At 44.0% G+C, this 24,785-nt stretch overlaps 1 protein-coding gene across 1 annotated transcript in view; it reads right to left on the bottom strand.

Annotated features, from left to right (window-relative positions):
- Positions 1–527: 527 nt before the first annotated feature.
- The window catches only part of Vopp1 (VOPP1 WW domain binding protein), an 88,291-nt gene continuing 64,033 nt past the window's right edge, over positions 528–24,785 (bottom strand). The window contains exons 3-5 of the mRNA XM_036182234.1: positions 24,652–24,729; positions 14,310–14,446; positions 528–2,953 (exon numbers count right to left, since the gene is read on the bottom strand). Coding sequence (XP_036038127.1) covers positions 2,763–2,953; positions 14,310–14,446; positions 24,652–24,729 — 406 coding nt within the window. The 3' untranslated portion in view covers positions 528–2,762. The remainder of the gene's footprint in view (positions 2,954–14,309; positions 14,447–24,651; positions 24,730–24,785) is intronic.

Raw genomic sequence — 24,785 nt, 5'->3', positions numbered from 1 at the left:
ACTGTGGCAGGTAAATCATCAGTCATATCCAAGAAGCACAAATCCTGACTACACAGACCAGGACATTGGCAGTCTTGAAATGAGAATGCTGCTCTGTCACCCTGCCTGTCTTGAACTCTTGTACTCACACAGTCCTTTGGCCTCAGGTCTCTGAGCACTGGAGAGAACATCTGCAGAGTACCACACCCAGTTCTAGAGTGGTACTTTAAAGAGAGGGACAATGTACTTTAGGAGAACAGGGCCACATTCCTTCCCCAACACCAGCATCCCCTGTGCGGTAAATAATTCTGCTTCTTGCTTGCTTTGGACAACTTTTTCCTATCTTGATGTTTGAAAACGTGTCACTGGACCAAAAGAAACATAAATTCCTGGATAACATTTAACTTCCAGCTATGTCAGTAGGGAGCATCATCTACTCTACCCTGCTTTCCATGTGAATTCATGAACTACTTACCGTGCATAATTTCTTTTCTCATTAGAAATTTCATCTCCATCCCTTTCCCACACCCCAGCAAATAATCACAGCATATGACCAAATTCACTTTTATTTTTTATACATAGGAAACAGGACTCTATCAAAAGAGAACAAACAGAAATATGAGCCAAGTGTTGCCAAGAAAGAGCATGCACAAGTCTGCTTCGGGTCTGTCCCCAAGCACCGCTCTGTAGGACCTCAGCACACATAAGTAGAGCTGTTGGAAAGGGTGAGCATTACTCACTAAAGACAAGAAAACAAGAATGCTGGGAAATGTCCCCAGAAGTGCAATTTCCATAGGCATTGCCAGTGTTTACGGCTGAAGGAATTCCAATGCAGGCTTACTGGCAAATAAAATTTATTTCCACAGACAATGGAGTATAAAATTGCTGAGCCCTATCAGCCATTCAGTTTCTCAAAAGATTTGCTATCAAAAAGATAAAATGTAGCTGTGGACACCAATGCATTGACAGCTGTCTCTGGTGTAATCCTTGGAACAGCTCTGACTGTGCTTATTTTAAAAAAGGAACAGAGGAAACTGAAGTTAAAACCACAAGTGATGGAAGGGAGTGGAAATGTTTGGACCATGTAGTTGTCTTGATTGTAAACAGCAGACATTGTGCTTTGTCATCTTAATTAAAACAAGGACCCAAACCTGGAGTAGTACTGGATCCAGGACAGGATGCCAGAGACACAAGGGTGCTCAGTGATTTGGGTGGCAGCACCGTGTCCATGAACTGCCTTAAGGGGTCTTCATTCCTTCCCTGGGATTTCCTATGAAACTGTCTACCAAGTCCCCATGCTTTCTGTCTTAAACTAAGCCCATGCCACTACTGTCCTGATTCCTGGACCCCTGTCCTACACAGTACCCCAATAGAGCATGACACCATGTCTCCTGGTCTAGTAGGTGGTAAAGAACACTCCATGTCCACTCTAGGGAGATGTTTGGATGCCCAATCCAACAAATAACAATTTATCAAAAGGCTCTGATTAGTTCATTTAAAATGTCAGTCCCCTTACTCCCAGCCCACTCCCCACAATACTACACATAAAGTAACCTAGACGTCTTAGCTATACTGCCTTGCTCTTAGTACACAAGGTCTCAATCTGGGTCTAAATATACATCAACGTGACTAACTACGCAAGGGAACAGCACTCCTCACTGTTGAGAACTCCCTCCACTACTTGTAGATCTATGGGTGAGCTCTGATTCTCACCTGGGAAACAGCATCTCTAACTACACCTTCTTTCTCTAATTTTGATTATGTGGTCTGTGCAACTAAGTAGGTTTCCATTGTTCTATCCATAAACTCCCCCTCTTCTGAGCCCAGCACATCTCTGCTTGGATCAATTACAAGCCTACCTCTTACTCAGCAATGCTGGTCTTGCTTTGTGGGACTACTTTAGCTCTTCTCTCCTGCTCCAAGGGTCAGTGACTACCCAGTCTAATGTGTCCCCTGTTCTGAACTGCTCATGAAACCCATCGCCAGAACTACCTAAGGGAAGGGTGTTGAAGCCCTCTGAGCAATGACCCCAAGGGTTCACACTCTCCATCTGATCTTCAAGGACGGGACTGTCACTTCAATTAATGCACTAAAAGAAAAAGGAAATTTTTCCATCTGAAGCCAGAGCATGATTCAGAAAATGCAATGTCTCCATTTGGAGCAGGGAGTAATTTCCCCTAACTTAAAAGACTTCCTCCCTTTAATGGTCTTTAGTTGACTGCAGATGTCCAAGTGGGGCCTGATTCTGATCTTCTCTTGCAGTGAAAGCAGCATATACTTGGGTCTTTCCTGTCTCTGCAGAGGATAGCCTATGAGTGAGTGGAGACCAAACAGCATCAACAGGCCTCCCCAGCACATTCCCACAGCTTCTATTAGGAGAATGGGCTAGGACAGTGGATAGTGGCCCTTTGAACTTCTCTGCCTACTACTGCATCCTGCGAGTCTTAACTCATCCTGACCCTTCATATGCCCCAACGCATAGGCTATGACTTCCTTTCCTCTTAGCCTCTCTCCCGAGGATCTCCCTGGGCCACTGCAGGAATGTCAACCCTCGGGGACTGCTGCCACACTCTCTCAGAGAGCACAGACTACATCAGAAACAGAAGCAACAGAGGAGACACAGTGTGAAATTCAAATGTCCTCCACAAAAAACTTGAAAGAGAGCTGGGCTTGCTTTGAAGATATCAAAGAGCAGTTTGCCCTTGGACCACCCTGTTAGCAAGGATCGGTGAGGACACACAGAAGGGCCTGTCCAGCCTCTTTGCCTTCTATGTAGCATCCTGCTACTTGTCCTTCACCACCTGTTCATAGGGAGGTGGGGGCGTGTTGCAGTAGGAAGGAGGGGGTGGGTAGGTTGTGCCTCCGTGAGGTGAGCCAGGTTGGACTTGGAAAGCCATTGCCATGGTATTGCCAACAGGATTCATCCCGGGTCCTCCAGGGTCAGTGTAATATGGCGGCCCCATCTGTTGGGCTCCTGAAAAACAGATATCCATATGTGAGTGCAAAAGAGAAAAAGCCACATTCTGGTACATCCCTGTACTACTGGGTCCCTTCTGTCCCCATCATTCACTATACTTCTATTAGGGACCAAATACTCCTTGAGACAGTAAACACCTAGATTTGGTGCCCTCAGGGAGCACAATTCCTCTGGAGAGGTGTATTGTTGAAATCTATCAGTCTCCAGAGTGCAATCAAGTATAGATCGGGCTGTGTTTGCAATGTCCCCACAGTGGGGCTACTCAAACTTATACTGGAATACCAGCTCATAGATTTTGTAGGAACTGACAAGCTAGATATATCTTAAATTTTTACAAAATATTTGACAAGGACATCCATTTAGAATGTTTAAAAAAAGCAGAACAGACAAAAGGTGGCCAAGTTATATCTATCAAGAACATAAATCCTTTACTTGAGGAACTTGACAACTACCAGACTTGAACATGCTGGGAAACCTGTGGTTGAGGCTATAGGGACAGCAGCAGCAGCAGGTGACATCTACCAGTGGTTAGCAGCCAAAGGCTCCCACCAGACAGACTACAAGGCAGGAATGGGGACAGCTTAACTGGGGGCCGAGGTTCTCAGAGAAGATGCACACTCCAGACCTCTCCACAGCTTTGAGATTTAGCTGGAAGATCTAGTGCCAAGGCACCAACCAAGTCAGTCACTCAAGCACCCACAGAGAGTAACCAAAAGAGGACGGATCCAGGTCCGACTGAGGCAGAGATGTATACTCAGGAAGCAAAGCAGAAAGAGAGCATTGCATGCAAGAGACACGCATGTATGCCCATGGAGACAAGGCTGGTCAGTTAGGCAGATGTCCCTAGACTTCAGAGACAACACTTCGAAGAGCTGTTCCCAAATGTACACGTGGGTCTAAGGAAATGAAAGGCACCTCAGAAGTACAGTCAACCACATCACCAATGCTATGGTAAGAACAAATGTTCCCAAGAAAACCCATACAGTCCATTGTAAAGGAAAATCTGCAAAGCGGGATTACAAACACAGATGAAAATTGTGAAAAATAAAGGTTCAGGGAGGCGAACCACAGAGCAAAATTCGACAGAGACTTTCAGCTAAATGGAGGTGTTAACACACACACACACACACACACACACACACACACACACACACACACACCACAGCTCCCATCTCAAAGGGAATAAGCGATAGTTTATCCTGGAGCCTAATCCAAATAACCATGGCCCAGGAATGTGGAGCTAGGTCACCCAGTTTCTCTGTTCCAGTGTGGAAACAGTTCCATGGGTTTTCATATGAGCAGAACAAAGCAAGTCAAAGCAATTTTAAACTGGTGGGTACATCAGAGAAGCAGGTTACAGCCAGGCAGACAGACATTAGCTGACATGATTCTTCTTTGCCTTTCCATGGGTGGAGAGTGGTAGATTCACCCTTTCACACACAACTGAAGGCAATGATTGTCCCTCCTCAGAATCTGTCAGTTTCCAAGAGTTCGGCAGGGGGTAGGGAGCTAGGAGCCTGATCCACACTGGCTGTTTATAGGGCTAGTCTTATTTAGGCCGAGTGCAGGCAACTGCAGCTGTTGTGACAGCTGTGGCTACATCGTGCCCTGATTGTCACATTTCACATCTTCTCCCTGCCCTCTGACTGGTACATCTTTGCACTTCCTCTTCCACATTACCCCCTGAGCCTTAGAGGAGGTAATACATACGCCCCTTTTATGGCTGAGCATTCAACTATCATCTAAATTTGATTGAGGCACACTTGGCTGCCATGTGTTTCTGTATTCACTATTGTTCACAGCACAGAGAAGCTTCTCTTCATAATGATGAGAGTGACACGTGTATGTTGTTGGTATAAAGTTAAATATTGAGACCACAGGTTGGTGTCTTGTCAATTTAGTTAAGCAGTAATAGTGAGATCCTCTCTAAAGTCTAGGAATTCCTAGCCAGGGGGTTTTGACTGGATTTACAGTCAGGGAAATATATTCTCTTCTGGGAAGCAGGCCTCAGATCTCACCTGAGAGTGGTTGGTTAACCCTGTAACAAATGTGCCATTACTGTATCACTGGGTACATTTTGCCTGACAGGTTGTGACTGTAGGGGTCACAGCTAAGTAAGACCATCGAAACCTGTCTCTCCCAAAAGCCTGCATAGCACCTTCCAACACTGTGAAAGGTAGTCAGCTTCCAGCTCAGTTCTTGCTTAGTTTTCTCTTGTAACCTAGGTACGTGGTATCTTCAGTAGGAAGGTGTTATCATCTAGTACTAGCCTGCCAACAGGAGAGTAGCAGTACCATGCAGTACCTTGGGGGCCTCCTTAACCCATAACTCATGAAGAGGAATCACACATTGGGCACTGGGATTTTTGTTTGATAAATAATGGCTTTAAGAAACTGCACTATGTAGCCATGGAAAATATACTTTTATTTTTTAGCATATATATATATATATATAAAAATATATATATATATATATATATATATTTATTTATTTAATTTATTATTATTATTATTATTTTTTACACAGGGTTTCTCTGTGTAGCTTTGCGCCTTTCCTGGATCTCACTCTGTAGACCAGGCTGGGCTCGAACTCACAAAGATCCGCCTGGCTCTGCCTCCCAAGTGCTGGGATTACAGGCAGGCGTGTGCCACCACCGCCCGGCTTAAAATAGTGTGTTTCCACACGGCTGTTTCACAGATCCTTTACTTTTGGTTAAGCCTCCCTTGCTGTCCTTTCATCTCCTGGTCTTTCCCCTCCCCCACCCATCCTTCCTTGAAACTCTCCACCCACAGTGATTCCTCTCTCTACTCTTATTTAACATATGTTGTACTAAATTACCCTCCCCCCCTTTTTTTAAGGATTTATTTATTATGTATACATTATTCTGCCTGCATGTGTCCCTGCAGAACAGTAGAGGGCACCAGATCTCATTACAGATGGTTGTGAGCCACCATGTGGGTGCTGGGAATTGAACTCAGGACCTCTGGTAGAGCAGTCAGTGCTCTTAACTGCTGAGCCATCTCTCCAGCCCCTTAACCCCCTCTTCTTAAGACAACCCCCTTCCAATGGCCCTGTTCTAGTTCCTTGGCTTATATAGATGCTCCATGCTAAACACATAAAACTAAAGAGCTACATACATGTAACAATAGTCTTTGGGCTTAGGTTATTTTATCAGTACATTTTTTTCAGTTTTATCCATTTTCTACAAACTTCATTATTTCTTTTCTTTTTTTCTTTGAGCTGAAGAAAATTCCATCACATATATCACTAGGCTGATTCTACTTCTTGGCTACTGTGAATATAGCAGCAATAAACATGATTTGAGCAAGTGTCTCTGTAGTAGGATATAGATTCCTTTGAGTGTATGCCCAGGTGTGATGTAGCTGGCTCATATGGTAGCTCTAATTTTTAAAAAGTAATCTCTACACTGATTTGCATAGTGGCTATTCAAGTCTACACAGCCACAAACAGTGAATGACGGTTCTCCTTCCCCTATCACCTAGCAAGAATCTTCTATTATTCGATTTTTAAAAAAATAATAGCCATTCAAATGGCAATAAAATAGAATCTCAAAGCAGTTTTAATGTGCATTTCCAAAAGCTAACAATTGTGAACACTTTTTGTTTATTAGCCATTAATATTTGTTTTGAGAATACTGTTATTTCCAAGCACATTTTGATTAGGTTATTTTCTTAATGTTAAGGTCTTTTGTTTGTTTTTAGTTCTTTGTATATTCTAGGTATTAATCCTCTGTCAGATTTATAAAAGGCAAATATTTTCTCCCATCATATAGGCTGCTTATTCACAAGATTGATAGTTTTCTTTGCCATACAGAACAATTTTAACCCCACGAAGTTTCATTTTTCACTTACTGACCACATTTCCCGAGCTGCTGTCTTTATATTTTGAAACTTCTTACCTATGTCTACATTTCATAGCGTGTAACCTACTTTTCCTTCTAGGAATTTTCTGAGTTTTGGGTTTTATGTTGAGGTACATGGTGGATCTGGAGTTGATTTGTGTGCAGAGGGAGAGGATCCAGTTTCATTCTCTACATGAGGACATCCAGTTTCTCCAGCACCACTTGTTGAAGAAGCTGTATTAGCCCGTGCTCCCTTTGGTCCTCTTTGTACAAATACTCTGGAGGTTACAGTTTGCACAGGCTTAAGTCTGAATTCTCCACGGCGGCACTGATTTGTACGTCTACTCGTGTGCCGTTTTCATCCCTTTAGCTCTGTTGTATATGTTGAAATCAGGTACAGTAATACCCCCAGCAGTACTCTCATTGTTCAGGATGGCGCTGGCTACGGCCAGTCTTTCATGTTTCCATCCAAATTTTTGGGTTGGTTATTATTCCTGTGAAGAATAGAATTAGAATTTTTATTAGGACTGTGCTGACTCTGTAGGTTGCTTTTGCTGGATGGCCATTTTTACAATATTAAATTACCCAACCATGAACACAGGAGGGCTGCCCATCTTCAGATGCTGTCCTCTATTTCTTCCTTCCGTGTCTTAAGTTTTCAGTGTAGAAGTCTTTCAATTCCTTGGTTACATATATTCTGTTGGTTTTTGTTGTTGTTGTTTGTTTGTCTAATGTCACTCAGTATGCCTGTCATTGGTACACAGGAAGTAAATGACTTTTATGAGTCAATTCTGTATCCTGCACTTCACTGAGAGAGTTCATCATCAACCCAGAGGAGTTTTCTAGTGGAGCCTTTAGGCTCTTTTATGTTTAGAATCACACCACCTGAGAAGAAAGATGCTTAGGCTTCTTCCTTCCCAGACTTTTTTTTTTTTTTTTTTTTTTAAATCTCCTTCTCTTGTTACTGCTCTAGCCAAGACATTAAGCATTATACTGAAAAAGAGTAGAGAGAGTGGACACACTTGTTCCTGATTTTAGTGGAAATGCTTTGACTTTTTCTCCATTTAGCATGATGTTAAATATAGGTTTGTTTTATTTATAAAGCCTTTATTATGTTGAGATACGTTCCCTGTATTTATAGTTTAAGAGGTGTTTTTCTTCCCCCAATCATGAGGGGATATTCAATTTTGTCAAAGGCTCTTCATGTGTCTACTGAGATAACCATGTTCTTTTCTTTAATCCATTTATGCTGTGGATAACATTTATTGATTTGTGTGTGGCGAACCATCCCTGTATCTTTGGGATAAAGCTAGCTTGATCTAGATGACCTTGGATGTATTCTTTAATTCAGTTGATATTTTATTGAATAGGTTTGTCTCTATATTCATCATGAATATTGTCTTTGGTTTTTTTGTTTGTTTTGTCTTTTTTGAGATGATTTTACTGTGCCACCTTGACTGGCCTGAAACTCTCTATGTAAATCATGCTTGCCTGGACCTCACAGAGATCCACCTGATTCTACTTCCTTGCCTCCTGAGTGTTGAAATTAAAGGTGTGTGCCACCACACTGGGCAGACATATTAGTCCATATTTGTTGTTGTTGTGTATTTTTCTGTTTTAGTTATTAGTATAATGTTAGCTTTATAAAGGAAGTAGTATACTGAGTACTAAAGATAAAAAATGTATATATGGGGGAGTGATAATGAGGAACTATTGAGTGTATATGGGGAGAGAATAATTCATGAATCTACCACATGTACATAGTAATGGGGAATCATTTTATGTACACCTAAGAAAGGGGATAAGGATGCACATAGGGCAAAGTGATGGCAGACCACTCTATGTATACTGGGGAAGCTGATTGTCTTAGCTTCTTTGTGGCTGTGATAAAGGACTGACAAAACATTTTGCGTAGAGAGGGGTTTATTACCTCTTACAGGATAGAGTCTATCAACAAAGAAAGCTAGAGCAGGAGCTCAACCAGAAACCTGGAGGCAGGAACTGAAGCAGAGACCATGGAGGAACACTGCTTACTGGCTGGCTTCCCCTGCCCATGCTCAGCCAGCTTATTAAACAATTCAGAACCACCTAGAGGTGGCACTGCCCATGAGTCACATCAACCATCAGCTATGACAATGCCCCACAGATATGCCCACAGGACAATCTGATAGAGACAATGCTTCCGTTGAGGGCTGCTCTTCCCAGGTAGGCAAAAACAGCTGCCCCAGTGATCAGAAGGGCACTATGTGTGCATGAAGTTGAGAGAAGAGCACACCATGTTACATGAGGGTGACAGAGGAGCGCTGCATGTGCACCATGTGTAAATGGAGATTTTAGATAGAGGACATATGCTTTTCCGGCAGGAAAACACATGTAAGGTAGGAAGACAGCATCATGGAAGAGCTGAAGAAAACAAGAGGTGAATATGGGGTAGGAGTGGAATGGGCCAGGAGAGAAGCCATGGGAAAGGTCAGAGTCAACCAGGCAGCTAGAGAGAGGGGAACGTGAGAAATAGAAGGGTTGTGCTGGCCACAGAAAGGATTTCTGCCCCAGGAAAGTGGGAAAACACATAGGCAGCTGAGGGCACAAACTCTGACTTCTAGGGCTGCTTTGTTAGAGACTGACAGAAGCAAGGAGTTGACTGCCAAAAGTCAAGGTCAGTTAGGAAACTCTAGTGTTGATCTGAACAGAAGATGGTTCAGAAGATGGGAGGGCACTATGCCATTCCTATCAAAGACTTCAGCATTGCTGAATGCAGGGGCACCCTCAAACCAATCTCCTACGGACACTTAGGCTGCCTACATTTATTCCAGCAGCCCTGACTGCTTTCGCTTTGACATGGAGGGTAACTTAACTGTTGTCAAAACATCGCTGTTTCATTTTGTAGTGGTTTGTATTAGTTAGCCAGGCAGCTACCACAACTGTAGGATGACCTGCTTACAGCACTGAGACATCAGAACTATCAGCAAACTATGAATGAACTCACTTAAAGGTATGAGTTAAAGGAATAAAATTGCATCTCTCAATGGGAGTAAGTGCCACATCTAACCACTTCATTAAAAAAAGTGACATTAGAAGAAATCACTTTTATGTAAATGACAATAATACCACAGATTTTATTAATGACTATTCTCCCCACACTAGTAGCAGAGCCATCCTGCAAAAGATGCATCCACTTCCCTCCTTACTAAATGCTTCTTTAGATCGCTGTTTTCTCGTACAATTTTATTATTATTATTTGTAGTAGTATCAAAAGTGTCTCGTATATCGCTAGCCAACCTCAAACTTGCTATGTAGTCAATAATGTCCTTGAAACTTCTGACCCTTCTGCCTCCACCTCCTGAGTATTAGAATCACATCTAGAAGTCACCATGCCTGGTATTATGTGGTGCTGGGGACAGAGTTCAGGGCTTTGTGAATATTAGTTAAGCAAGCACTCAACTATCCGAGACACTTTCCTAGGCTCTCCTCATAAACTGTGTTACCTTGATCCTGACTGTCCCTTTAGTGTTGCTATTAATATTCCACAAAGACGACAGGCCACAGTTTATCTTTGTTTTTTTTTTATGACCTAGACTGTCTCCCTCACATTCAGTCACTAGTTCACTATGCTCTATAGGAAACATGTCTCTGGGCTTTCTGAACCCAAGCTCCTTCTTCCTTTCAGACATATTCCTTAACTGTGGCCCAAGTTTTTATAATTTCTTCCATTGGCTCTTTGTTTCTAAAGGGTGGGGGCAGAGGAGCTAGAACTGGTTAGCTAATGTTTTCTGAGTAAGATAATGAATGAATGAAGCTGGTCTTTCTTTCCTGCCTTGAAGTGATAAGGATGGGGCCCAGCCAGCAACAAGGATTTGGGGACTGTAGAATTGGATGAGGTCAGACTTTCCTTTCTTCTGTGCATATTCCCATATTCATTTTCAGGCAAGGTACTGATGCTCCAGAGGGACAGTGACTCATCCTAATTCTCACAGACTTGGGGTTTCCATATCCCATTCAGCATTTTTTTTTTTCATTCTCAGAACGTCAACAACTCAACTCTCCTCTCTTGTCATCTGTTGCGCATTCTCAATAAACTCCAAACTTTCAGTTAAGAACACTTTGGTTCCCCAGTTTCACAGGGAGTTTTACTTCTGCGCCCCAGTCTCCACAGCTACTTTACCTGCACCTTCTGATTAGCTCAAAGTCCTGCTCAGCCCATGCTTTGAACCATGAGGCTAGACCATCCTTCCCACGGCCAGTCAGCAGCCCCCTTTCAGGGTGTGCCTCATCAATGACACTGGACACTTCTTCTCTTTTCTTAACTTGGCGTCCCTCCTGATGCAGACTGTTGTACCCACAGGGATTGACAGTGACTAAGTGAAACTCTATGGGCATTTTAAAGAGGCTGATGAGACGTCACTTCAACATAGTCTGCTCCACTAATCCTGTCTGCAACCCCTTCTCCAGCTCAGTTTCAGTACACACTCATATTTAATCATCCTTGTTCTGAGCACCAGAAGAATTTTCAATTCACTTGATTTAAAAGTACCCCAACTTTGTCCCTACTATGGTTAGTAACTGTCTTAGGATGGCTATTGCTATGATGAAACACCATGACTAAAGTAACTTGGAGAGGAAAACTTCAGCTTATGCTTCCACATCACAGTTCACCATCAGAGGAAGTCAGCAGAGGAACTCAAACAGGGCAGGAACCTTAAGGTAGGAGCTGATGCAGAGGCCATGGAAGGGTGCTACTTACTGGCTTGCTCCTCATGGCTTGCTCAGCCTGCTTTCTTACAGAATCCAGGACCACCAGTCCAGGGATGGTACCACCCACAATGGGCTGGGCCCTCCTCCACAAATCATTAATTAAGAAAATAACCTATAGGCTTGCCTACAGCCAGATCTTATGGAGACATTTTCTCAACTGAGGATCCCTCCTCTCTGATGACTCTAGCTTGTGTCAAGTTGACATAAAACTAGCCAGTACACTAACTACACAATCATCTTTGGGGTCCAGAACCCTTTATAGGCAGCTGACTCTGCAGATGTTCAAGTTCCTTGTATAAAATGGCACCATATATAACCACAGATATCTTTCTGTTATATACTAAATCGATTCTAGATTATTCACAATTCAAAAACAATAAAGTATTATACCAATGCTTGTTAATAGTCTTATTTATGAAATAATGTCGAGAAAAAAGTCTGCATGTACAGTATGGACACAACATTTCTTCATATACTTCTGACTTGTGGTTGGTTAAATCTGCAGGTAAGTAACCCTTGGATGTGGATGGCTAACTAAGGTCATTTGTGAGAGCTTTGGGCTACCACACTAGGGTGGAAGCCATGCCATGAATATGGGGGGATTGGGGAACTAAGTATGAATGACTAGAGCTGATATGGTTGTGATCTGTCCTCAGTAAAATCTAGTGTTGGAAAGTTAATCCCAAATCGACGGCTGAGGTATCTAGATGATAAAGTCCTTAACATTGGACTCAGAGAACCAAGGAGCTGTAATTTCAGCTCCCCGACATGTTCCTTTTGTTTCTTAACTTCCTGGTAACTACACAGAAGGCAGTGGGGAGCAGAGTGAGACTATCAACTACGAAAACAAGCAGCCCATGTTTCTTGAGCAAAGTACGGGTCTGAAGTAAAATTTGGTCAGAGCTGCTGATTTACTGGTGGAGCTGATAAGTGAGACTAAAGGCTCCACTGAAGGGTCCATTGCTTTAAAGAGAGAAATGAGTGATTGTGATAGTCTCTTCTAGTGACACTCAGGTCCTCAAGGCCATCCAAGGTGAACTGCACAGCTCCAAGTCTAACATTATCACCTGCTCACAACATTGCTTCTAGTTTGGATGATGGGAGGAGCATCAATCCTGACACTGGGCCACTAGACACGAAGGACATGGGTCCAGCATGTCCTTTCATTATCCAAGAGTCAAAACCTAACAACAGCCTTCTGTTTTAACTGAACATTTGTACTTTACTTTATGGAAAAGCACAAATCTCAAAGTTAAAGAATGAAATCCATACATGAACACAAAGGATTTCAAACCTGAATGTAAGTTTAAGGTCTGGCTCCTAGTGGACTGGTATGGATGACTCACATCCACATCTTTCTTGGTAATAATCCTAAAGATAGGATTATTGAAAGGAAAACCCTGCAAAGTGTCTGGCAGAAGGAAATGGGAAGAACAACTCTCTTTACTTCTTGAACAGCATGTCATGAGAAAGCAGAAGACTGGGCATTTTACCCCTTTATACTCAACCCTCCCACTCCTCTACTTCATTTTAAATTATGATTGACAAATTCAACAGTCTGCTGATTGACTGTATACAGGCTGATGAGCCTGAAGGTAATATCCATGAAATCATCATGACCCATCCTACAGCGTATATTATAGACACATCTATCACCTCTGTCAGTTAACTTACTATTAGTATTTATATATGTGATAAGAAGACATAAGTCCAGGTCGCTAAGGACATTTTTAATTACAATTTTACTCATCATAGCCCATGAGATGTAGAGTAGCTCTACAGGACTTCCTCATTCTGTATAATGGAAATGTGGCATAAGGAAAGAACTGTCTCACCAAGTCCACTCATCTACCTGCAGTGGGGGCTGAATGGACACACTCTCCCCAGGACTCCAGGTAGAAGCCGTGACTGCAGTAGAGCAACGTGAACACATTCAACACAGTGGCCCCAACTTCATCAAACATAAACCCTTTAGTCCAGAGCCAGATGAGCAGTGCCTGCCTGCTCTGGCTTCTGGGGCCTTGCTACTCTCCATTTTCAGAAGGTTTCTTCCAAGGAAGGGGACTTCAGAGGCACTGTAAAACCCACATGCCAGCCTGTGCCTTGAGGGGAGGCAGGACCAACTACCATAGTATGAGGGAGATTTATACAGTTAAGGCAAAATTATCCTGCAAGAACTAAAAATAGCTAAGTCTCTCTGATCTTGAAACATTGCTTCAGGAATATGCTCTACAAGGCCAGTGGTAACTTCTATAAAGATGTCTACTGCTGCACTACATACAAATATTCAAATAGGTGCATAATGCACACTTACTGAGTAGTATTTTAAAATGCAAAACAAACAAAAAATCAACAAAATCACTAGCAATCATAAAATACCAAACAAATTGTCATTTAATAACACAATATTTACTCCAGATGAATTAAGATGGTAGGGTCATTATTGTTCATATACAAAATTATACATTAAATAGCTTTTTAAAGAAAAGAGGAAAAAGCATGTATGTATATGTAAACCATGCATCATTTACACAGGGTTCATCAACAATAATATAAAAACATGAGATGTAGGCACAGAATATATTGCATTGTTACCAGCAGAAACAAACAACAAAGTTGGTAAGTAGAACTTAATGACCAAATAGCCTGGTTTATCTCTTTTAGCACACTCTGTGGCATTATAAATGCCTGAAGAGGACACACAAAGAATGAGGACAGACAAGGATGAGGTAGGCTGACCTGGAGCAGGGTTCGGTGGCTGCCTGGTGTAGGACACATTGAATGTGGGCTCTTCAATGAGTGGTGGTGGATACATGCGCCGGCGGATGAAGAATCCAGCTCCACAGCAGAAGAGCACACCCATCATCAAAAGGAACCTGCACAGAACAAGACAGGAGGCCAGAGTTCAAGCCACAGGCTGAGGCCAGGCTCTAGAATGGTAACAAAAAAAATGCCTGAGGATTCCCAGGGGGCCCTGGAATACCACTCCCCAATGCCAAAGCAGAGAGATCCAGCAAGCTGTGGGAAGCCTCCAGCCATGAGGGCAGGAGACTAGACTTGGCCCTCTCTGGAATGTTTCGCTTTGGGACATTCCTCCTAAGGATGCTATCAGTGAAATACTTGCGCTACAAATTCCTGAAGTGTCCCCAGGATGGGAGCCACTAACACTGAGATGCTAAGGAAAATCTGCATCTCAGTGGCTACAAAGGACTGGTGTATTACTTTTTGATTCATGTCTCTGACACAATACCGTATTTAGTCTAAACAGAAAGTGTTGCCAAATCCAGTCTCTGTCATTCTGTTTCCACATTTCCAATTCTTCACTGTTACAACTATAAAAATGCACATTTAGCCTTTCTAACACCTTTCTATGTTATGAAATGAACATTTAATAATCATAAAAAGCACCTAGAGCATTGCTTACTTACTAGGAAAATATAGGAAGAGAGAGGAAACAGTCAGCAAAACAGAAGATTATTCAGAAAACTCCAGCTGTGAACATTGCTGGTTACTCTCCACATCTTGAGCCTGACGTCTAGCAGGCAAGGGCAATGAGTGTTTTGCAGATAAGACATTTGCATAAGTCACCTAAGATTCCCATTGACTAGTAGACAAGGGCAGTACCAGGTAAAACTGATCAATTCTTACCCATCTCTGGCCCATGGAACGTTCTAGAACTTCGTACAACATGCCCATAGTCTGGGGCTTGTATGGGTTGGGCACACAGCAAAGTTGGTCATGGCTAATGACACCAGATAATGCGTTTAAAAAGGAAAAATTTAAGTGAAGAGTATGTGATAGGATCTTTGAGAATACTAACAGGACAAAGTGCAAGGGCATCCGTCAGTCAAAAGGAACTTACCAGATACTCTTGGAGGACTGAGCAGGAATTTAAAGCAGACCTGGGCAGAAATGACTCAGAAAAAGGCTGAAACTATGGTCTGTGTGCTCTTTGTTTTAATTAGTCATTTATTCAGTAAGGAACTGTTGGGCACCTGTGATATCCACAGCACCACAGGGAGGGAGTGGGTGTGCTGGTTGGCATTTCTGGAAAAATGGAATATTAACTGAGAAAATGCACGACTCCCTGTGGTCTCTGGGGCCTTTCTTGATTGATTGATTGACTGGTGTGGGAGGGGCAAGCTCACTGTGGGCAATGACACCCTGGGTAGATGGACCTGGGATCTACAAGAAAGCAGGCTGACAAAGCCATGAGGAACGCGTCAGTATGCAGTGTTCCTTCATGGCTTCTGCTTCAGTTCCTGCCCCGACTTCCCTCAGTGATGGAGTGTGACCAGAGAGCTGTAAGAAGAAACACATCCCTTTCTTCCTCTCTAAGTTGCTTTAGCCATGGTGTTTTATCTCGGCAGTAGGAATCCTACCAGAGACAGTGGGTGAGTCCCTTCCCCACACCTCGATGGACTTAATTTTTAATAGAAGAGAGAGAAACTGAATGGCAAATGTACACGGCTGTTTGTTCATAACAAGAAAGTGATACTGAAAGAGAGAAAAATGGGAAGAACAGACTTGTGTGAAATATTATCTGTCAGAACTCATCACTATACTTTAAGTGTATAATTCAGTGCACTGGGAGGTTTACACAAAGATATTATTGCACATAAGAATGGCCAAAAATTCTCCTTCAGCCCTATTTGAGCTAGGCTCTGAAGGAGCAGGGGATACACTGAGAAGGAGGACAGGAAGTCTGGTGAGAAGAACAACACATGTGACAAGGCCTAGAGCAGGGAAAGCTCAGGGAAGAGATGGAAGAGATGGCTCTGGCTGGACACAGGAAGTGGGTTCAGAGTTTGGAAAAGTAAGGAACCTCATCAGCAAGGATGCTGTAATCAAAAAAGGGACGACAGTCTCTCTGTGTCTCTATCTCCTCCTTCCCCCTCCCAGTCTTTCATTCTTTCTCCCCTCCCCCATCTCTTTCTCTCCTCTGTCTTTCCTCTCCACTCTCCTCTCCTCTCCCATTCTTTGGTCAGTCCTATATTCCTGACCCTTTTACATGTTTTACTTTCAGGAAGTCTCATTAAGCTGACTTGAATGCACTCTGCAGTCCATGCAGGTTTTGAGCATGTAATTTTCCTGCCTTAGTTAGGAGGGCAGCTGAGATTACAGGGCAGTGCCACCAGGCCCAGCTGGATTTGCCTCTTCAAAGGTATCATCTTACCTTTAATGCAAAGTCCTACGATACATATCTGAGTACAGTTATGTATGTAAAGCCTAGAGCGGTAGGATGTACACAGGATTTACTGCTGGCCATTCCAACAGACCTGGCTCCCTGGTTTGCAAAGAAGCCATGTGATGTCTTCCCCATGAGAAAAGGCCAGGATGTTGGTTATATTGCCAAATGGAACATTTTTCTCCTAGATGAAAAATGGCACTGTACCTCGCACTTCAGAAGCAAGCATAGCACGGCCACCTGACAGGAGACCAACTGTGTCTTCGGTATCACACGTAATTGATCTGATCCTTACTGAAACATTAGCCTGAGGACTTACTCCTAATGAGGGGGGCTGACAAAGGTCAGGAAAGTGAACTTCGTGTTCGCTGGGCAAGCGTCAGCGGCAATGAACGCGGAAGGTCATTTTCAAAGGACTCTGTCCACGGGCAGGTTGCCTGCTGCAGTCTTCTGTTGCACAGCACAGTGGGAAGCGTCCCAAGGGTGAGGAGGAGCAGCTTTCCTTTTCTTAAGCCAGGACTAGTCCAGCTTCTTTAATTCTTTTAACGTGGCAGTTGTCCGTCCTGCAGCCTTCTGGTGACAGGCACCAATAACTCAAGACCCTGCTGCCTGGAGCCATTCCAGAAGAGGGATGGGAACCTCCAGAAGCAGCTCATCCATCCATACAGCCACCCCTGCCATCTTTCCCATTTGGCAACACGTGCTTTACAATGCTAAGGCTAACCAGAGAACTAAATGAACTAAAACGTGACAATTTCATTCAAACCTTGGCTCAAGATTCCACAGCTGGCAGGAGGGCCTCTTAAAAGTATTGTCCTCCAAACCACAGCAAAGCAACAGAAGTCAGCCGAGGGCCCTGAAATAATCCCACTGACTTCTCTCATTCAGCCCCAGACATCTTCCCCACAAAACACTTACCCCAAAATGCTGGGAATAACCTCATTGAAAGAGCTACTCAAAAGCTTTGCAGCCTTTTCCCAAATTCCTGGCATTAGGAGTTTTGTGGAGGGCTGGGGAGATGGCTCAGTGGTTAAGACCACTGACTGCTCTTCCAGAGGACCTGGGTTCAATTCCCACCACCCACATGGCAGTTCACAACTGTCTGTAACTCCACCCTCACACATACATACATACATACATACATACATACATACATACATACATACAGGAAAAATACCAATGCACATAAAACAAAAAAATTTAAAAAGTTTTATGCATTGTCTGCAGAGTATTCCCATACAACGATCTACTTGTTCCTGAAGGGTTAATGGCCTAAAAGCCTCAGGTAGACTAAGCAAGTCCAGACAGTACAGCCCACAATAAAGAGGACTGATAACACCTGTGGGCTGTTGGGATCCAGTTAGCTCCTGATAAGGAGATCTATGTACCAGCTGGTATTTACCACTTTGAGGCTGCAGAAGAACTGACCCAAAGATGTAATCTACCATCCCCTTTCTGGCCCTATACACGCAAAGCCCCTTGTGTGGTATGCACAGAGCTGGAATGTTCCAGGTCCAAAAGCTAATTACTTATCTCTGGCTAGCTTTAGCCCCTAAGTAGCCATTCCTTTCCCACCTCTGTGTCAGGACTAACACCCTGTGACTAATAGAGGAAAACCTTTTGGAACCTATTAACTTATCAAACTCCTAGCTTCCACCAGCCCAAAAGCTAAGAATGTCGGCAGATAGGCACCTTAGGCTTGTAGAAAAGCTCTCTTTATCTTGCTGTGCCAACCTTTCTGAAGTACCCACCAATGCATTTTAAAACTGTCAGTACTTATGACTTTCTTTATTCTGTAAAACTAAAAAACAACATGAAACTGTTTACCTTCCCCATCCTGAAACAGGAGAGTCTAGGGTCCATTCTAGCAGGCTCAGCATCCAGCACCAGGGACACCCCCACCTTCCCCCCCCCCACCCCAAATGAGCTCTTATTGAAAGGAGAGCACAGCTTTTCTGAGGTCCTTCATCATAGCTGTGTCCTCAGTCCTCTGAAACTGTGCTCACACTATAAGGAAGGCATCCCTTGATGCCTGGAATGGACTCTAGAGTCTCTCGTGTTCTCTGCTAAGTCTCCTTTCTTTCTCTGTTTCTGAAACTAGTATATTTTGGTCATCATCTACTTTACTGGATGGCTGCTTGTCAATAACCCTCAGTTTATGCTCCACAGATTTCAGCAACCCGTGCATGGGTATTGTGAAATAGTTTAGAAAGGTCAGGGTGTCCCCTGAAAGTTACATTTGCCTGTACACAGACGTCTTCTCACCCCTCTTCATAAAGTGCTTTGCAACACCGGAAGGATCCTTCTTCCCTGCTGAGAAAGGATCCTGACACATAAAAACAGCTTGGTCCCTCTGGAGGAAAGGCCTTGTGTGATATTTTACAAGACCAACGGTCATACTGTAAAGACCCCTTAGCCTACATCAGGTGTGATGTGATTGCAGCCTTCTGACTTTAAAAATCCCTCCCCTCTTTGGTCTCTACACCATGAGTCTACCTTAGTAGGCTAGAGAACTCACTATACTCTTACTGGCTTAATAAAGCATGATTAGCAATAACTTTCTCAAGTGGATTACTTCATTTGAAGCCCCAGCGAGATCTCCCACACCAACACAGGACTCAGCCTCACTCTGAGCCTTCCTGGCCAAGGAGAGGTTGCATGTGAGGATCCCCTGAGAGGCATTCCAGAGTCACTGAAACCAGAAAGGTCTGGAATGACTGCTGTGTTCCCGGGTAAAATGGATGAGTCCTTCTCATACCCTTAAGCAAGCTGGTGTACTGAATTCAGTTCTGCTTAGAAAGTTTATGCCTCTTACAGGCCTTTTAGAGGAGCCCTCTTAGGGAGGAAAAGGACAGGTCTCTGAGGAACCTTTTTCAGGGAAGATAGGCAGGCCTTTTGGGGAGCCCATCTTAGGGCTGAGGAAGATATGCCACTTTAAGAAGCTTTAAAGTTTCAGAAGAAAACTCATAACGAAGAGCCTTCCCTTGCCTCCTGTCCTAAGTTGAGATGCCAATAGTAGAGGGCTTGGCTTTCTGATTCTACCCTCATGAGAGATCTGGTTTGGTTTTAGTCTGGATGAATGACCAGCCAGCTATATAAATGAATCAGTGCACACTGGACAAGCTCTGTTAAGAGAGTTATTTTGTTAGTTTGTTTGGTGTTTTGTGTTCCCCAAAATATTGTGTGTTTCCCGAAATAAACTTATCTGGTGTCAGAGAAAAGGACTGCCACAATATTAAACATGAGGATAGGCAGTGGTAGCACACGCCTTTAATCCTAGCATTTCAGAGACAGAAATACATCTGGATCTCTGAGTTCAAGGCCACATTAGAAACAGCCAGGCATGGTGACACACGCCTTTAATCCCAGAAAGCCAACCTTTAATCCCAGGGAGTGCTGGCAGAAAGTAGAAAGATATATAAGGCGTGAAGACCAGAAACTAGAAGCATTTGGCTGGTTAAGCATTTGGCTGGTTAAGCATTTGGCTGGTTCAGCATTTGGCTGGTTAAGCATTCAGGCTTTGGAGCAACACAGTTCAGCTGAGATTCATGTGGATGAGGACTCAGAAGCTTGCAGTCTGAGGAAATAAGACCAGCTGAGGAACTGGTGAGGTGAGGTAGCTGTGGCTTGTTCTGTCTCTCTGATCTTCCAGCATTCACCCCAATAACTGGCCTCAGTTTTGATTTTATTAATAAGACATTTTAAGATTCCTGCTACAGTGTTTCTGTCTTATTTTGTGCCCCTCTCTGTTGGTTCTGAGGGAGAGTTGGACTGCTTCCCTTACACTCATCTTGGCTTAGTGGTGGCGTCTCTTGGCTGCCCTGAGACACTGGATCCTGTTCTGAGTTACAGTGTCCCTGCAGCTTCGGTGCCTAGAGCATTTTCTACCTTCTCTGTTCTCACCGCTGCCATTATTAGTGTGTTCTCTCTTGTTACCTGTGGTCTTCCCAGTTATCCCCTTTCCTCCAGAATGGGAAATTTCCAATCATACCAAAAAGCTCCTGGAGTCATGGACCTGACTCAGAACATTTCTTACTCCCCTGACTTGGGATGTGTGACAGGTCTTAGGTAGAGTTGAGACATCTTTTCAGTGCTACTGCTTCTGCATTTGTCCTACGGATCTACTTCAACAAGCCACTTAACTTCTTTCTAACATGGGGACCACCCAATCCAAGATTTCACCCCTTCACTGTACACTGAAGAGGTTTGAGGAGGACTGTGGTCATTCACTCTTCAAGGGAAAGCTGTACACTTTTTGTGAAGTCAATTGGCTTCTATGAAGTGAAGCCAACTGGCTCTTTATGAAGCGGGATGAACACCAAACCCCCAATGGGTTCTTGGCCTTTGGCTGCTGGTACAGCTGTTGGGAGACTATGGAACTCTGAGAAAGACTTCCTTTCCAAACATCTGACTGGGACTCTGGTACTTCTGTCAGTTTTTATGCCCTGGACAATTTTCACCAGCACCTTATGACTAGGATTCAAAGTGGAGCTCAACCCACTAATTTGTCTAAGATGAGTGAGGCTGTTCAAGGGCTGGAGGAGTCTATCCAGGTGTTTCTCCTGCAATTACATGAAACCTTTAAATTCAATTTTGACTCATAGCTTCAGAAAATGCTAGGGTATTAAATGTGACTTTTGTCACTTAGTCTGCTCATATTCACAAACAAACAAATAAACAAAACTCTAGAAAGTAGAGGGTTTTGCTGGAATAAATACCTCCCAGCTTATCGAGGCGGCTCAAAAAGTCTTCAATAATCAAGATACCGAGAAACAAAACCCTGGGGAGAATGGGAAGTCAGCCCTAAAAAGGGACCAAATGAACATCCAAACTGTCCCAAAGCCAATGAAGCACTAACCCTCCCTACCACGAGGGACATGGACAGTAACTAAGAATGATGGGGGCTGGGTTTCTACCTTCCTAAGCTTCCACGAGCCCTGGGTTACTCAATCAGTAAGAAGCCACCCAGATAAGTTTCTGCTAGACACAGGGGCAGAACAGGGGCAGTTACAAATAAAAAAAGAAGCCAGCTCAGGGAGCCACTATCACAGTTATGGATGGTGATCCTGGGCCACAAACTCCTTTGTGGTGGTCTCGGAGTGTCTTTTCCCCTTCTAGGCAGAGACCTTTGAAAATTAGGTATCACACTCAACTTACTCCCCAGGAAACTAAAATGGCCTTTGTGCCTGCCCATCAGCCTAACTTAACTGCCTTTCTGTTGGAAGAACATTTCTCCACTTGGTCCTTCCTTCCTTCTCAAATGAATCTTCCTCTGTTCTCCCTAGCTCTCAATGCCTCAGTACCTCAGCTCTTCTCATCCCTGTCACTCAGCTCCTACTTAACGGTCTCACTGAGAGCCTGGAACTTAGCCAACTTCCATCTCCCTTCTCTCAAAGGGCTGCCTAGGTCCACAAGGAGCTAGGCATAAAGTCTTGCCGATGGAACGCTGTAAGATCAGGCCCCAGCTGTGACAGAGTGGCCCATGGCACAGGGTGAGTGGTGGCTGCAAGAGCAATGGAGCAAGGGCTGTAATGTGCACAGGATCAAAGCAGCCCCTCCATTTCTTTACCCCAGGCATCCTGGTAGCCGCATCAGCCTGTGAACCCAGGACCCCACCGCAGCGTGACTACAGGGTACAAGGCAAGTTTCAGTGTGGGAATACCCCTTAGCTGTGTGGCTCAGGAGAGAGATTAGAGGTAGGCTCTATACTGGGTCCTAATGCCTGCCATGTCTTCTGAGTCTCTAATTCTGCTTCTCTCAATTGAGATAGGATATTCGTCCTGTTCTTGGGACTCCTTTGACTTATACCTGTGGTCTGCCTTTGTTTCTGCCCCACAGAGCCTGGGTACTCTTGCTTTTAGTTGTTCTTCCCAGTTTTAAAGGCATAGACAAGTAGAGGGGGAAAAACAACAACCTGGTGCCAACATTTCTGAGCTCCCTGGTCTGATTTTCATAGTTTTCTGTTAAACGCTCTCTACTTACCACACTGACATTATTCTGCAACTTGGTGTCTTTATACTTATTAAGCTTTTCAGGTTGTTTGCCTCCATCTGCAGACACACACAAACTGGCTAAGGATTTGGGTTAATCCATGATCATCATAGGAAGCAGATGTGCATGGCAAGTAGCTGAGAGCTTTACATCCTGATCCATAGGTAGAGAGAGACACTGGGCCTGGCCTGGGCTTTTGAAACCTCAAAGCCCACCCCCAATGACACACCTCCTCCATCAAGGCCACACCTCCTCCAACAAGGCCACACCTCCTAATCCTTTCCAAAGGACTCTGCCAACTGGGTACGACATATTTAAATATATGAGCCTATGAGGGCCATTCTCAATCAAACCACAAAAACCCTATATCTGAAATCTCTCAATAACTCCAGCTGTACCTACTTACCCACAGATGGGCTTGTTAAATGTTAGTACTCCTTTAAGAAAGGAAGAGATAGGCAAGTTCATTGGACCCTCATCTGAGTATCCAGTCACTCCTCCCAGCCGGTTGAATGCAATTAGGACTTAATTTCCTGAGATCTCCCTCAAAGTTTTCTGGAGAAACTATGACATATAGGCTAAAAACTAAGAATGGGATGGGGGTCCTCATATGCAGCAATGAAAAAGCTGTTATATATACTCTGTGGAAAGCCAGCTCCCACATTTACCCAGGGTACTCTTGAGAAAGGGATGAGAAACTTGTAGATAGAAAGATATCGGAGACCGAGACAGACAGAAACAGAGAATAGCTTTGGGAGGACCTGGATCAATATCCACCGGCCCCTTCTGTCTCTTCAAAAGGGTTTTTTATAACAATGCCAAGGGGTGGGGCAAAAGACCTCCCTCTTGCAAGATCAAAGCACACCGCAAAGCCAAGTGTAGATCCTTCCACACACCTGGTAACCATGATTGTGGTCAAATCATCCTCTTATGCAAGCAGTTTATATCAGAGCTGTGAAACAGGAGCTAATTCTTGATTACAAATAAAAACATTAACTCACAAGGACTTAACACAGGACAAACGGGAACTTACTCAACCGCAGACAGAAACTTTAACTTGCAAGGACTTAACATAGAAGAAACTGGAACTTACTCTTAACTGTCTTAGCTGCAAACAGAACACTTAACCTTCAAGGTACATTGTTCCTGTTTTGGTCTTCCATTAACGTGCAAGGTGTTTTGTTCCTGTTTTGGTCTCACACATGATCACAAGCAAGTCAGACAGATGAGCTCAAGAAATGCTCAGTTCCTTTTACAGAAACCCCCTCTGCAGCACTCTACCACCCCCCACATGTGAACGGCCTCTGGGCTACAGAGCAGTGTATCTCCAGGGACTTTCAGGGGCCTCCCTGAGAACTAAGACTTGCACAAGGCGACTCTCTAAATGACAGTGTGCCTCCCACACTTCTCTCAAGTGCAACTGATGGATTCTGTATGTTCCCCACACCTCTGTGAGAAGCTTGGGGAGGGGTAAAGATGCAGGGTGCCTGTCTTGAAAGCTACGATGCAGGAGATACAGATGAGGGGAGATTTTCCAGGCAACAGAAACTTTGTCACAAGTCTCAGCCTGCTGATTCTGACTCCTCAAGACACTCATCCCCGACGCCATTTCAGAAACTGGCTAAGGAGCTGCTCAGGGGTGAGGCTGTACCCGTCCAAGCTCTTCATACTCAGACAGCACCGATGGAGAAGGGTAAAGGTTCTGATAAACTCCTACTCTAGCAGCCCTGGAGGAGGGCAAGCCAAATGTCCCTTCACGGAGCCCAGACTTTCCCAAAGACCATGACCTCTCGAGACGACGCCACTGGAACTGAGGTTGTGACTAGACTTGACAGTGGGCACTTGAGAACTGGAGGCAGTACCAGGAAAGGGCACTCAGACCATGAACGAGTTGTAACCTACCAAAAGTACCACAGCCTCTGTATGGAGAGGGCCCGCACACAGCACCTGGAGCCACAGCAGTCTTCATAGGAACGACATCTGCAGGAGAGAGGAGACAGAGCTGGGTAAAAAGGACTGGTGTTTCTCATTGCGTA

The sequence above is a fragment of the Onychomys torridus genome, chromosome 3 (genome assembly GCF_903995425.1).
Source record: "Onychomys torridus chromosome 3, mOncTor1.1, whole genome shotgun sequence".
In the NCBI taxonomy this organism is placed as follows: Eukaryota; Metazoa; Chordata; class Mammalia; order Rodentia; family Cricetidae; genus Onychomys; species Onychomys torridus.
The sequence above is the reverse complement of the archived record's forward strand: the minus strand, read 5'-3'. Positions and strand labels throughout refer to the sequence as shown.